General features: G+C 48.0%; 1 protein-coding gene across 13 annotated transcripts in view; it reads left to right on the forward strand.

The window, feature by feature from the left end:
• The first annotated feature begins 4946 nt into the window (after positions 1 to 4946).
• The window catches only part of LOC116952022 (protein phosphatase 1 regulatory subunit 12A), a 108431-nt gene continuing 99180 nt past the window's right edge, over positions 4947 to 14197 (forward strand). For 9 of the 13 annotated variants that reach the window (XM_076072778.1, XM_076072763.1, XM_076072776.1 and 6 more), the window contains exon 1: positions 4948 to 5709. In XM_076072778.1, coding sequence (XP_075928893.1) covers positions 5455 to 5709 — 255 coding nt within the window. In that variant the 5' untranslated portion in view covers positions 4948 to 5454. Of the gene's footprint in view, positions 5710 to 14197 lie in introns of all 13 variants that reach the window. The other 4 variants (XM_076072780.1, XM_076072809.1, XM_032971034.2 and 1 more) reach the window with 2 other exon arrangements.

The raw sequence follows: 14197 nt of genomic DNA on the forward strand, positions 1-14197 counted from the left end.
TAAAATAGATGGTGGCTATAGCCCGAAATCTAAAAACCACGCGAGCAAGAATGATGCAGGCTACATGTTGATGTTATTTTCACTGGTAAAGGGCACACAGAGCAAAAAAAAAACGTGTAAAAAGTGTTCTGGCTGCAGTCATTTGATTGATTATACATTAAAAAAATGTTGCTTAAAAAAAGGTTTTGGGGGGCTTTCCGGCATATCCCGAAGTCTGGGTTTGAGAGTTTTACTGTGGTACAGTGCTTGCAGTGAAGTTTTGGGGAGCGGTAGTGCAGTAGCTAGCACGCTGCCCTAAGGATCAGGCCACCCGAGTTTGACTCTCGCTCACGGCCAACACCAGTGATCATTATTTGAACCGGTCATGGGCATCCCCTAGGTCGACTCAGCCTCAAATGGGTACCTGGTGCAGTGTGTAAACATCACGCTGGGGAGAAAAAGGCGGCCGGGCGTGGCGTTGGCCACCCACCCCCTCGTGTGCCGTGCCGGCCTTCGTAGGTGCTCGCTAACAGCACTTGCCCCAACAGTCTGAACAGGCTATACGGGTGTCTTTGTCTTTATAGTGAGGTTGGACAGGTTGTTCAATGTACGAGAACGAAGAGGAAAACCCCTATTACTAACGAAGAGGCTGTTTCTATGATAGTTACCAAGATAACCGTAACCTTTTGACCTCCCTTTAAACTTCCTGTAAAAGGTACGAGGGCATAGCAGTGACACATGCCTGTGTGTCGATTTTAACCTTCAGTGTTACCAATGAGATGGCTTTTTGGATGGAAAATAAAAACTGCAAGATAATTACAAATAAATACTCAATAAAGTATGGTATATGAAGGAAAGGGCCAACATAAAACGTGCCAAAATTTCGCTTGCAGTGTTAATACCGCCAATTGAAAACATACTGCTCTGGGTGGGAGTGCGGCAGGGCTGCACCACACGGATGATGGTTCGTTTCTATAATATTTCCAAGATAACCGTAACGTATGATACTTCGTGATATATATTTTTTCAAACTGATAAAGTCTCCGTGTTTACTGTCACAACATTTAAATAAAGGCCACGCGATGCCCTTTTAAGACTGGTGGCCTGACTCGTGCTCGTACATTCCATCAGAGGGCATGCGGAGCAGCTTTCCTCATAAATATTGCATCTTGGGTGTGGAATACTGCACTGTTTCCCCGTTTGACATATTGTTTCCGCCTTTTTTATTGCAATGGCAGACGCAGGCCCAATCAGCATCTGTCCAAAATGTACTTGTTTTTTTTGTAGGGCATTTCAAAACTGACACGCTTGTCAATTTCTATGGCTGTGGTTTAGGGTGTACTGCATTGTGTTACAACTGATAGAGATTCCCATTGACGGCGGGGGGGGGGGGGGGATGCTAGATTGTGAGTTGTCCAAGTATAGTAGTTCGTTACGAGGTGTGGTTTGGGATGGCTTCTGTTACGGGGCTGTCGACAGCTGTGGTGATTTTACAGCCCACTAGGGGCCCAAGGCAGAAATTATTCTTGGGTGGACAACCAACGTAACTCGATGTCACATTCGCAGTGATGGACTCATTGCAATGAAACATATTTGTAAAGTGTTGCTAAAATGAGCTGTGTAAAATCTTTATAAGGATCTGAAACAGGGCTGATCATTTGGTGCACCCAATCGGTTCGTGAATCCGCGGTCGCCTGAACTACTTTGGGCTTCTAAACTTTTGCTTAGTTTGCTTATGCCTGGTAGGGTTGCCTAGAAGACAGTATACGTACAGTATAGACTACACTGAAAAAATATAGCCAGAGAGAGCAGCTCTCTCTATATATATAGTGAGAAAGCTCATAATAATTCATAATAAAGGTTTCGGGTTAGATCGCGTTTATTTATAAATGTGTCGTAACCCTCCACCACCCGACACGGCCAATCAGCAAAAAAAAGTGTCACGTTGACAAAAGACAATTCACTACTTTAGCCCACCGGTGTGTTGAAGAGTGGAATAATATTGGTCGCGAAAGCCTACATGTTAAACTGAGTGAGAAAGCTGCTCTATTTTTTCACCTGATGACGATTGCTTGTGTTGCGATCGAAACGTCGTGATAATTTATTATTTTTTCTATCTACGTGGCTTTACCGAAAGTTCCAAAGAATATGAATTCCTGCAGTCACGAAAGCTTTAAGTCAATACAGTAGTTTTATATATTTTTTTAGTCGTTGTGGTGTCCCGGGTTACTCTTGCAAATGAGACTATATTATTGGTCCCTTTGAGTTCTCACCTGGCTGAACAAAATGAACGGACTAAATTATTGTCCTACTGCAGTCAACAAAATTAATAAGCACTTTGCAGAGCGTCAACATTGGGTTATTTCCCATGCAAAGGCTGACCTCTGCCACGACGGGCCACTTAAGTAACTCGCAGCACTTTATTAACCTACTGCTGGATGAAGGCGGACTCATGCCATGTTGGTAATGGGGATTTTCATTGTTTAACCATACTTCACCACGCTGGTCAATGCGCATTGGTGAGGTGCTGGTGAATGGGGAGAAGAGACAGCCTGAGCTGACTATCTATGGGAAAGAAAGTGGGAGTCAGAGTGGAGGAGTTAGTTACACTTAAAAGGGGAATGGTAGAAAAGAGAGAGAAAAAAACGGGGTCGAAAGACATTCGATGGACCGGACGAGAAGTGAGAAATTGGCGGTATGGATTCATATCGTGAGATAAAAGCAGCGAGAAAGTGTGACAGGGAGGAGTCGAGTGGGAGGGAAGGACGTTTTAGGGTCGAGAGAAAGACTAACGGGAGCAGGCGGGCGGGGGGAGCAAGGCGATATTGAGAGTCGTGGAGAGAGGGAGGGACGAGAGAATGCAGTTTGACAGAAGAGTACAGAGGGCGAGAGGTGGCACGGCAGTGTAAGAGCACACCTTGGAGGAGAGAGTTGAGAGCGAATCGAGGGAGGAGGGATCAGTTCAGTTCATTTATTAGGTATAGCCATGTGAGCCATTCGGCTCTTGAATCGGGTGCAACTGCAACAAACAAAAACATGAACAAGAAAACATCTTAAAGTGACTACGCGCAAAAGAAAAATCCAGGAAAAAACAGCAAAGTCTTCCAGAAAAAGCACTGTACACCAATGCTGTATGCAAAAATCCCAGTTTTTTTTTTCATTTTTTCAAGTTTTCATTTATACTGGCAGGAACGAAGTTGTAAACTGAGTGTACCAGCCTGCAATAGATTAATGTGTCCGTCCGTCCGTCCCCTTTCAATACTTTAACGAAGTGAAATCTCGTGCTGTTGGGTGTAAAATCAGCAATAGACAGCGCAGAGACTTGTCCTACCAGCCCACCCTGCAGGGACCTGTTTAGGTATCGCCCTGTGAGCCATGCGGCTCTTTAGTCGGGTGCAACCGCAACAAACACAATATGAATCTACATTGCAGAAAACTATTACACCACAACCAGACCAAAATAAAGCTACAAAAACAATGTAACAACAGTAATCATCGGAAGTGTGATTTTAAATTTTACAATAAACGATATATATAACACGTTCGACAAAACCTGCAGCCATAGCTGGCAGCACGACACTCCCAGTGTATGATGTGTGAGTGAGTCAGCAGCAACGTGAGTGTATGATGTGTGAGTCAGCGTATGATGAGTGAGTCGGCCCCCCCCCCCCGGCTCCGTCGCCCCCCCTGGCTCCATCGCCCCCCCCCCCAGCTCCGTCGCCCCTCCCCCGGCCCCTTCGGCCCCCCCTGGCTCCGTCTGCCCCCCCGGCTCCGTCAGCCCCCCCCCCCGGCTCCGTCGGCCCCCCTGGCTCCGTTGGCCCCCCTGGCTCCGACGGCCCCCCCCCCCGGCTCTGTCGCCGCTCCCCCGGCTCTTTCGGCCCTCCCCTGGCTCCGTCTGCCCCTCCCCTGGCTCCTTCGGCCCCCCTGGCTCTCCCGGCTCCGTCGGCCCCCTCGGCTCCATCGGCTCCCTCGGCTCCATCGGCTCCCTCCGTAGACTCCCTCGGCCCCCTCACAAACGGCCCCGCCAGCCGCTGCTGGGAGCACGGCCCGAAAGCACGCGCGCCTCAGGCAAGTCAAACAATAACAACCATAGGACAATTTAGATTAACGTTATCAGTCTAACTCTGTACTACAACAAGTGTGAGCGTCCATCGGCAGAAGGAGGGATCAAGAGAGGAGGAGGAGGGACTTGGATAGGGGAGAGGCACGGGAGAGGAGGCAGAGAGGGGTGCGAAGGGAACTGAAAAAGGGGAGAGAGCAGCAAGGGAGAGCTGAGAGGGTAGGGGACTTAGAGGGGAGGGAAGTTAAAGGGAGATGGTGCAGGAGGGGACTGAGAGAGGAAAGACGAGAGAGGGGGAGGTGCCTTAGTGAGAGAGAGAGGGGGAGGGACTTTGGAGGGGAGCGTTAAGGAGAGATAATTCAGGGGGAGAGACAAAAGGGAGGGACTTAGAAGGGTGGGGGGTGACACCTCGTGAGGGAGAGGACTGAGACGGGAGAGGCAAGGGTATAGAGGGTGGGACTGAGAAGGGAGAGGCAAGGGTGTGGGGGTGGGACTTAGAGGGGAGGCAAGGGTGTGGGGGTGGGACTTAAAAGGGGGGAGGCAAGGGGGTGGGACTTAGAGGGGAGGCAAGGGTGCAGGGGTGGGACTTAGAGGGGGGAGGCAAGGGGGTGGGACTTAGAGGGGGGAGGCAAGGGTGTGGGGGTGGGACTTAGAGGGGGGAGGCAAGGGTGTAGGGGGTGGGACTTATAGGGGGGAGGCAAGGGTGTAGGGGGTCGGGAGGCAAGGGTGAGGGGGTGGGCCTTAGAGGGGGGAGGCAAAGGTGAGGGGGTGGGACTTAGAGGGGGGAGGCAAGGGTGTGGGGGTGGGACTTAGAGGGGGGAGTCGAGCACAGTGGGAGGAGACCTGGTTGGGGGAGGGGACTTGGATGTGGGCGGGGAGATAGATTCGGGGCGTGGCAGGCGGAGAGACGTCGATGTGGGGAGCGCTAATTAGGGGAAGCAACCGAGGGAGGAACTCGGAGAGAGAGAGAGGGAGAGACTTGTGGAAAAGAGCGGGACAAGGAATACCGCACAGAGCGAAGGAGGTGGGTGGCGGGAAGGCCGTCGCCGCCGTCGTGAGGGTGAGATGTGGTGAGCAAGAGCGGGAGGTTGGGGTGGGGTGCGCGGTCAGAGAGACCCAGCGACCCAGCCGTACATTACACACAACAACCACACACACGAGAGAGTGAGAGAGAGAGAGAACGCCCACCAACAACCGCACCTACGACAACCGACCCCACCCCGGCCCTTTTTTACACGACTCGCCCACCCCAGCCAACCACGAGCGGCGAGAGAAGGGAGGGCGGCGGGGGGGGGAAAGAGAAGCTCGTTCTCCCTCACCATCGCCACCACACACGCACGGGCAACAGAGGAGAGAAGGAGGAGAGAGAGAGGGAGGTGAGAGAGGCGAGAGAGGCGCGGGGGTGAGCCCCCAAAATGGCGGCGGACGACCGCTCCCGTGCCGACAGCGCCAAGCAGAAGCGCGCCGCGCAGCTCAAGCGCTGGGCCGGCTCCGAGACGGACCTCGAGACGGCGGTGCTGCGTCGCAAGAAGAGCAAGGTGAAGTTCGACGACGGGGCAGTGTTCCTGGCCGCCTGCTCGAGCGGCGACACGGACGAGGTGCTCTCGCTGCTGGAGCGCGGCGCCGACATCAATTACGCGAACGTGGACGGGCTCAGCGCGTTGCACCAGGTGAGGTGGTGGTTGGTTGTTGTTGCTGTTGTTGTTGTCTTCGTCGTCTGCTTGATGGTGGGGCAGCGGCAGCAGCAGCAGCGTTGTCATCTTGAGCAGAAGCAGTGGCGGATGGAGGGGTTTCTCGAGTGGAGACAGCGAGAGAGGGGGGGAGGAGAGGCAGAGGAGAAATTCAGAGGGCCCGAGCCTCTCAAAGCCGCCCGCCCCCGTGGGTCATTATTAGTTGTAGTTGTGGATTAGTTCCTCCAATGGTAATAGTGATAATAATGCGCTGTGCTGTGCATAGTTGTGTGTGTGCGTGAATGTGCCAGGAATGAGGCCCTCCCCCGTGCTAGGTGCAAGAAAGCAGCATCGGGCATTCCGTACAAAGATGTCACTGCGAATTGCCTTACTGTACAAGTCCCGGAATGACAGTCGGCGTTATCAATCATCACCATCATCATCATTGTCACCATCACCGCTGTTATGATGATCATCAGCAGCAGCTGGGGGGGTGTTCGCTGTGCAGTGATGGAGGAGAGAGCCAGAGGCCCTGACCCACAGGGCCTTTTCGTAATTACTCCACGACAGCATGATTTGCGTGGTGTAGTTATGTTGTATAGTAATGGACACAATTGTGTACATTAAAAAAAAGTTTCCCCCCTTGTTAATATTTAAAACTGTTATGGGCTGTGATAAAATGACGGCTTGTTATGACCTACGTTGTCCATAAATACACGTACTGTACGTGAAGTTCAGTTGATGGAGCAGCAGAACTTGGTCCGAAAAATGGGATTCCTGGGGTTCTTCTCATACCAGCCATGGTTTCATCCTCCAACACCATCGTCATCACTACCATCACGACCATCATCACGACCATCAACACGACCACCACAACCATTATCTACATTATCACCATCATCACGACCACCACATCACCATTATCTACATTATCACCATCATCACGACCATCATCACGACCACCACATCACCATTATCTACATTATCACCATCATCACGACCATCATCATCACGACCATCATCACGACTACCACATCACCATTATCTACATTATCACCATCATCACGACCATCATCACGACCATCATCACGACCACCACGACACCATTATCTACATTATCACCATCATCACGACCATCATCATCACGACCACCACATCACCATCATTACATTATCACCATCAACACCACTATTATCATCACCACCATCATCTATCTACATTATCATGACCATCATCAACACCATTGCAGTACTGTATTATTATCATCATAAACACCACTTCTCTCCGTATTTGCATTAAATTGTGCAATGATGTACCGCGCATACTACTGTGGGTAGCGGTAGTGTAGCGGTTAGCGCGCTGCCCTACGAACCCGGCGACCCGAGTTCGATTCCCGCTCACGGCCACCACCAGTGACGATTATTTTAACCGGTCCTGGGTCGACTCAACCTCAAATGAGTACCGAGTGCGGTGTGTAAACATCGCCACTACGGGAGACAAAGGCGGCCGGGCGTGGTGGTGGCGGCCACCCCCACCACTTCGTGTGCCGTGCCGGCCTTAAAAGGTGCTCGCTAACAGCACTTGCCCCAACAGTCTGTAAAGGTTATACATGGGGATCTTTGGCTAATATTCAGCATGACACGGTTAGTTATTTGCTGTTTTATATACCGCTCAGTTATGTGTGCAAATACGTACAGTGTGTGTGTACACGATACACATCTGTGGATATGTAAATGTTATGTTGAGCTTGCATTGTACAGTGTATAGCAGAGCAGCAACGAGTCCGCCAAAAAGTGGATTATTTGAATCCTCACCAAGGTAATATTGGCTCGATCCCAGCATCAGTATCCCACACACCGTTAGTATTGTCATTGCTGTGTTGTGGTTGCATGAAGTTCAGTGAGGTGACGTGATAGCCCCGTGGAAGAATGTAAGGGGGTGACCTGGAGGCGCGAACTTGTAGGCCTGTAGGGTTCATTACTTCACTGGCATTGGCGTGCTGGATTTAATGATGAGATTGTTCGTCTTCCATACTGTGCACAGTTGCAAATGTTTCCTCTTATCTAAATGTAAATGCACACAATGTATGTTTTTGTGTGAGAGATATGGGCAGGGGCACTTACATGGTTGGTTGGCGAAGTAACAAGGCACCTTATTCAAAACTGGATTACGAGTTCAAATCCCAGCCAGGGTCAGTTGTTTTATGAGGCTGGGATGGACTGGTTTATTAGCCATCACTGCACTGTCAATAAAGTCCTGTACAGTATCTATTTACTTCCTGTAATTTGATTGTAAAATGATGCAAGTTCATAAGTGCTGCACTTTAGTTGACAAGAGCAACATTGGTTGGAATTGAAACATTTTGGACATTTGGAAAAAAGGATGCTCTTAACAGGTAGAATGCACCAACCACATTTAACGTCCTTGCATCAAGCAAGTCGTCATGTATTTAAGAAAGCCTCAGCGAGTCTTAATAATAGTCAAGTAGTGTTAAGCTTGTGGCAGGAAACCGGAGAACTTACAGAGAACCCACACAAAGATCCCCCGTATAGCTTTAACAGACTTGGGGCAAGTGATGTTAGTGAGCACCGATGAAGGCCGGAATGGTACATTCGAGGGGTCTGTAGCCAGCACCACGCCCGGCCACATTTGTCTCCCCAGTGGCGATGTTTACACACCACACACGGTATTCATTTGAGGCCGAGTCGACCTAGGGAGGCCCTGCGCCGTTTCAGATAATCGTCACTGGTGTTAGCCGTGAGCGGGAATCGAACTCGGGTAGCCGGATTCGTAGCATAGCGCGCTGTTGACCACACATAACACACACGGAGTAGTGGCAGCCTTACCAGTTATTATAGAATTTGTTTTTTATCTGTGAAGGTAGTGGGGTCGAGTTGACCCTGGCTGATATTTTTGCACTGAATTGGTTCACAATTGGTAGCCTTACTGCTCCTTAACATATATGGTTTATGTTTTTGGACACGTAAATTCGTAATTAAAGAAAATCACATCCCTTTGTCAAATTGACTGGTGGATAAAAGCTCCCCCCTCCTTTGCCTTGTCAGTGTATATTGGTGAAGAGGGTGGTGCCCAGGAGCAGTTAAAATATCAATGCCGCTTACGTGTTTAGCCGTAGCCAGGCATCAAACGCTGGTCGCTCGCTTTAAACGCTAATACACGGCTGCCACCGCTTCATCCCACTTGTGTAGTTACGATGATTAATTTTACATTTACCGTCTATAATACTAACGTATTTGTACAATACGTAAGCCACATAGTGTTGATGTGGCGTTAGAGCAGCAGGCTGACCAGTTGAGAAAGTTGAGTTTGAATCTTTGCCAAGGCCAACTAAGCCGCTTTGTCATCTCTTTGTGGGTTGGTAAAATGAGCCCCCACCACTTAGTGAAGGGAAGTCAACATTCGTTGTTTTTTGGAGTAGCTTGGTCCCCCAATGTTCGTAATTTGAACGATGCACTGTTATGGCCCATCACTGGAGCGTTCCAATGCTCGTTAAAGCATAGGCGCACACCTGCACTTTTGTGTATTCATGTTCTTACTCTAATTATACTCAATGTAAATGTGCTGTGTGTATTTGCATAATAAGTTCATAGAAGTGCAATGATTGAATCCGTCAGTTTCGATTCCTGGCCACAGCAGTGATAGTTATGAACTTGGGCTAGGCCTCCGCAAGATCAACTTAGTCTAAAATAAAAGTCTTATATGCTCCCAATCCTGTGTAACCTTCATGGTGAGTATACTCAATCAACCCCCATGAACTCACACAGCGTGGGGAGGCCTTCATCCAGCAGTAGACTGGCGAAGAAATGTAAATTATTATTGATATTTTTTTGCACTTTTTCTTATCTCGGAGGAGACAAAGGCGACCAGGTATACATGGCGTTTACTACGCCGCAAGTGCCACGTTGACCTTAATTTCTCGGCAACAGCACTCTGTGCTTTACAATGCAAAGTAGGGCTCTGTTCTTAACATGAACAGTTGTACATGTGTTTAGATGCAGTTTCTATTGTGGGGGAAAGCCAGCAGCAGTTCCTGTACTGCTTCCTGACATAGCAATGTGCAATCTCTCTCACATGGCCTTGTGGTCATGAACATTTGATACTATACCATGTATCTATATGTAGAGTGTGATGTGTGTTACGTTGTGTGTTGTCAGGGGAGCGGCAGTGTAGCGGTGAGCACGCTGCGCTGCGAACCCGGCGACCCGGGTTTGATTCTCGCTCACGGCCAACACCAGTGACGGTTATTTCAACTGGTCCTGGGCCTTCCCTAGGTTGACTCAGCCTTTAAATGAGTACATGGTGTGGTGTGTAAATATCGCCACGAGGGAGACAAATGTGGCCGGGCGTGGTGTTGGCTACTCACCTTGTGTTGCTGTGCCAGCTTTCCTAGGTGCTCACTAACAGCACTTGCCTTAACAGCCTGTTGCAGGCGATACGGTGGGATCTTTGTATATTGGTCTTTGTGTCAGATGTGAAGCACTGGTTTGCGCACTGCAATACAGAACCGGTGACCTGAATGTTAGTCCTGGTCGCTGCCAACATAAGCGGTGAATATCTGAAGTGGCCTTTGGGCCTCCCCTAGGTCACCTCGGCCTTATATAATTACCTGGTGCGGTTTGTAAACGTTGGCAAAGGCAGTAAGTAGGGCACGTATCTCACCATATCCCCACACATCGTTCCCCCTTGTGTGCCGTGCTGGCCTGCACATGTGCACGCTAACAGCTTTTTACTCAAAGAATATAAAGGGGAGTATTTGAATCTGATGTTTCATTCAAATCGTACTTAATTTGTATGTAACTGTTTGCTTTGTCGACCATTGACGCTTGTGATAATTGTGAAGCTTAATGTGGACGAGTTCTTGTGCGTATGTCTGAGAAATTGAGCAAATGTTCACTGAATCGGGTACAGTGTCCACTGCTGCAGTGGTGGCCTTGCGTCTCGTTAAATCTCATCCCCAATAGAAGGCAGGAAGGTCTTGGCTTAATTCCATGCGTACAGTTAGTACTTTCGGAGTGGCTCAGGAGGCAGGCCCTGGGGTCTACCTGCAGACCTGGCAGGCAGTAGCGTTGGCATCGCATCGAAATTAACTGAAACTAAATGACGACGGGGGCCCTCAGTCTTGATCTCAACTTGCAGACCATGCTCGGCAAAGTTACAGAACAGACTGGAAAAATGGAAGCATTCGAATCTCACCACTTTGTTCATGTTTTTGTTGTAAAGTTGGTGCAAAAAATGCCTTTTCAGTTTTCGGGAAATAGCTGCGTGCAGAAGAAGGCAAATGCCACCTGTTCTGCTGGCCCAGCCAACAAGCCCATAAAGGGGGGTTGGTTGGGTGAGTGAGTGCAGACGTGTTGGTCAGGCAATGTTTATAGAATGTGAACCTTTCCCTGACTCATTTAAATAACTGCAAGCACTTTATTGCTTTCCAGTGTAAGTGACACAAAGCGTCGGATGATTAATATCCGCTTTATTTGACAGTCACTTCTGGAATTTAGATGTTCCAGATAGGGTATAGGTCAGGTGTTGCAATCATCCTTTAGCCTGCAAGATTTGTTTTAATGCATATGGTGTATGGTTGAGGTATTCATCACTTTATTGACTTAATATACCAATTTCATGTTTAGTTTTTTTTTCCCTCCGTCCAATACATTCTCGGTCATTTCATCACCTGCCAAATGCCGGTTGCGCAAGTAATTTTGTATTCTTCGAGTTGACAACTTAAGCCCGGCTCCAGCAGAAATTTGATTCCAATTTTCTAATCTCCTTTCGGTTATGCTGTTCGGAATTAAGCTGTTTGCATGACACTCGGCAGGTTGCCACTTAATCCCAGTTTGGAGTTGACTCGGCCCATCATTCCACGAAGGTAGATAAAATTAAGATCACTGGATGCAGAGAAGTCAACATTGACATACACAGAGATGCTTGTCCTCACCATGGGAATGTGTAATATTAACTGCTGGTTCAGGGCCACCAGAGTATATATACACACTGCCCCGTGGCTGGTTTGAGCATAGAGACGACTTGGCTTGTTCCTGACTCGGTTGTCCTGTGGAATGTCAAACTACTTCACCGGTGAAGTGGTCATTGTAAGCAGAGCACGCTTGGGCCCATTTTAAAGCTTTACGTAGTCATCGTTGTCCAGAGTTGTTGGTGCATGCACGATCGTTCTGGCCCCAAAATGCGATGTGCTTTAAAACTTCACGCGGGGCGGAAAGTGGCATTTTAATCGGTCACTGTCCGTGAAATGTTCCAACTTTGAAATACACATCCCAACCACGCGGCGAGCACCTGACGGCCGTGCAGAACATCACGCGTCACCTCATCACCGCTGACGTTGCGAGCATGTTCCATTACATCTTTAATTATTTGATTTAATCGCAGATGGGCAGAGGGCGTTTTATATTGATGAACGTCGAATGCACTACAGTTGTATGCACTACAATAAACAGGCGGTCATGAGGAAGCAATGTGTTGGTGTGACGTCGTGTGTGGCGCACGCAAAGCGGCTGGGCTTTCCGTTTCATCGAGGGTCCACTGTCACAGCTATATGCTGAGCTGACGAGAATGCGGTTTCCAGCCGTCTGAGGTTTATTTTAAGCAAACGTTTTTTCAGGCTAGAATGCACTCGTATGTCTTCATGCCAGTAACAATTCAAAGAGGAAGATATCTGTGATGCCTGTTGCTCAGATGCTTGTTTATCCTTTTAGGACCTGGGTGCTTCATCTCAGAAAAAACTACCTCTGCACCCCCCCCCCCCCCATGACTTTTGAGCCTGACCAAATTGCTCTTTTGACATTGAACTTCTTCGTCTGATAGCTGCTCAGCGATAATGTGCTTGGCCCATCTTCGTCAAGTAATTGGGCACGTAAGTGTTTACAGCATTTTTTTGGAACAAACCCATGTTTCGATTTAAAGCTTTCGTGACTGCAAGGATTAATCTCATTTGGTTCTTTCGGTAAAGTCACGTAGAATGAGAATAAAATAATAAATTGATAAAATAAAATAACACAATAATATTCTCACGACGTTTCGGCCACAACACAAGCGGCCTTCATCAGGTGAAAGGACGAGACTGTCTGTCACTCCAGCGCTGTCCTCCAGACAGTCTCGTCCCTTCACCTGATGAAGGCTGCTTGTGTTGTGGCCGAAACGTCGTGAGAATATTATTGTGTTATTTTGTTTTATCAATTTATTATTTTATTCTCATTCTACATGACTTTACCGAAAGAACCAAAGAAGATGAACCCATGTTTCTTTCAAAAACCTAAATGTGATTTTAACATGAATAATGTAAAACAGAACACTTTCCTGCTTCAGTAATTGATTGTGTCGCATTGCTTGTCTTCATCTACAACCCTGAACCTTTGGTGTCTATTTCCCATTGCTACGGTGGATGCTGGTCACCTTGTCGTACAACCAAAGTTGGCTTTCCACAAAGTAGTACTTACGCTATCAACCCTGAAGGAACATGGTCGGGATTTAATGTTGCAACTTCCACATTGCAAGTCACGCATTCTACCAACAGCACAACCCGCATGAAAATGGATTACTTGCACAGCTTAGGATTTGCGTGTGGGCTTCACAATGAACATTATTGTAGGGCGTATGGCTTTGCCTCCTAGTTAGAATGATGACTATCGAATAAACTTTTGAATTCGTTTTTTTGTCACTTCTCACTGACAGTTCCAAATGCATATTTCTTCATCTGTGACAGGACACATGCAGCACGGTTGGAATATAATCATATTGTGCTTTAATATTATTAAAAAAAACTTTTGCTGGCTGAATGGCATGCGGGCGGGCAAACTGTGCGGTGGTAACGTCACCCGCATCCCACAACATTGGGGCCGGGTTCGTGCGTGCTGATGTTACATCTCCCCCCACACAACCTCCGGGCCGAGCGGCCGAGTCTCCCGTGCAGATGCGCCGGCATTGATAGTTTTAGGGTTGTTGGCTCAGGGCCACCCGCAAAGATAATCTTTGGCCCATTGGTATTTTGAAAAGGGGTATACTTTGACCTGTGTAGATACATTTATTGCTCACACACTAGTTACGTGTTTTTCAGTTGTCAATATCGATGGGCTACAGCGCACACCCTTCTGTGATACACATGTGCGAGTATCTTTTAAAACTGTTTATGACATGCATTGCGGTCAGTGCATGCAGCCATATCTTGATCACAATTTCTTTGATCTTAACCCAAGGCAGAGTGTGAGTTATCTTGATGTTTTTGATCATGTTTTATTGATAGCTCGTAAGTCTGTTAAGCAAATTAATTATTTGCCACATTGGAGTTTCCCTTTCATATCTGCACAGATTTTGATGGATATTGACTTCAAGCAAAGTATTACTCATTTTATCTACCTCTAACCAGGATTAAAACTTGAAAGACGTTCCGTAAAAGATGACGTTTAACCACAATTCACTGGTCTGTAAAAAAAGCTATTTACAGATGAGTTGTATCTTC

Source organism: Petromyzon marinus, chromosome 3, assembly GCF_048934315.1.
Source record: "Petromyzon marinus isolate PM22_M1 ecotype Great Lakes invasive population chromosome 3, UKy_Petmar_22M1.pri1.0, whole genome shotgun sequence".
In the NCBI taxonomy this organism is placed as follows: domain Eukaryota; kingdom Metazoa; phylum Chordata; class Hyperoartia; order Petromyzontiformes; family Petromyzontidae; genus Petromyzon; species Petromyzon marinus.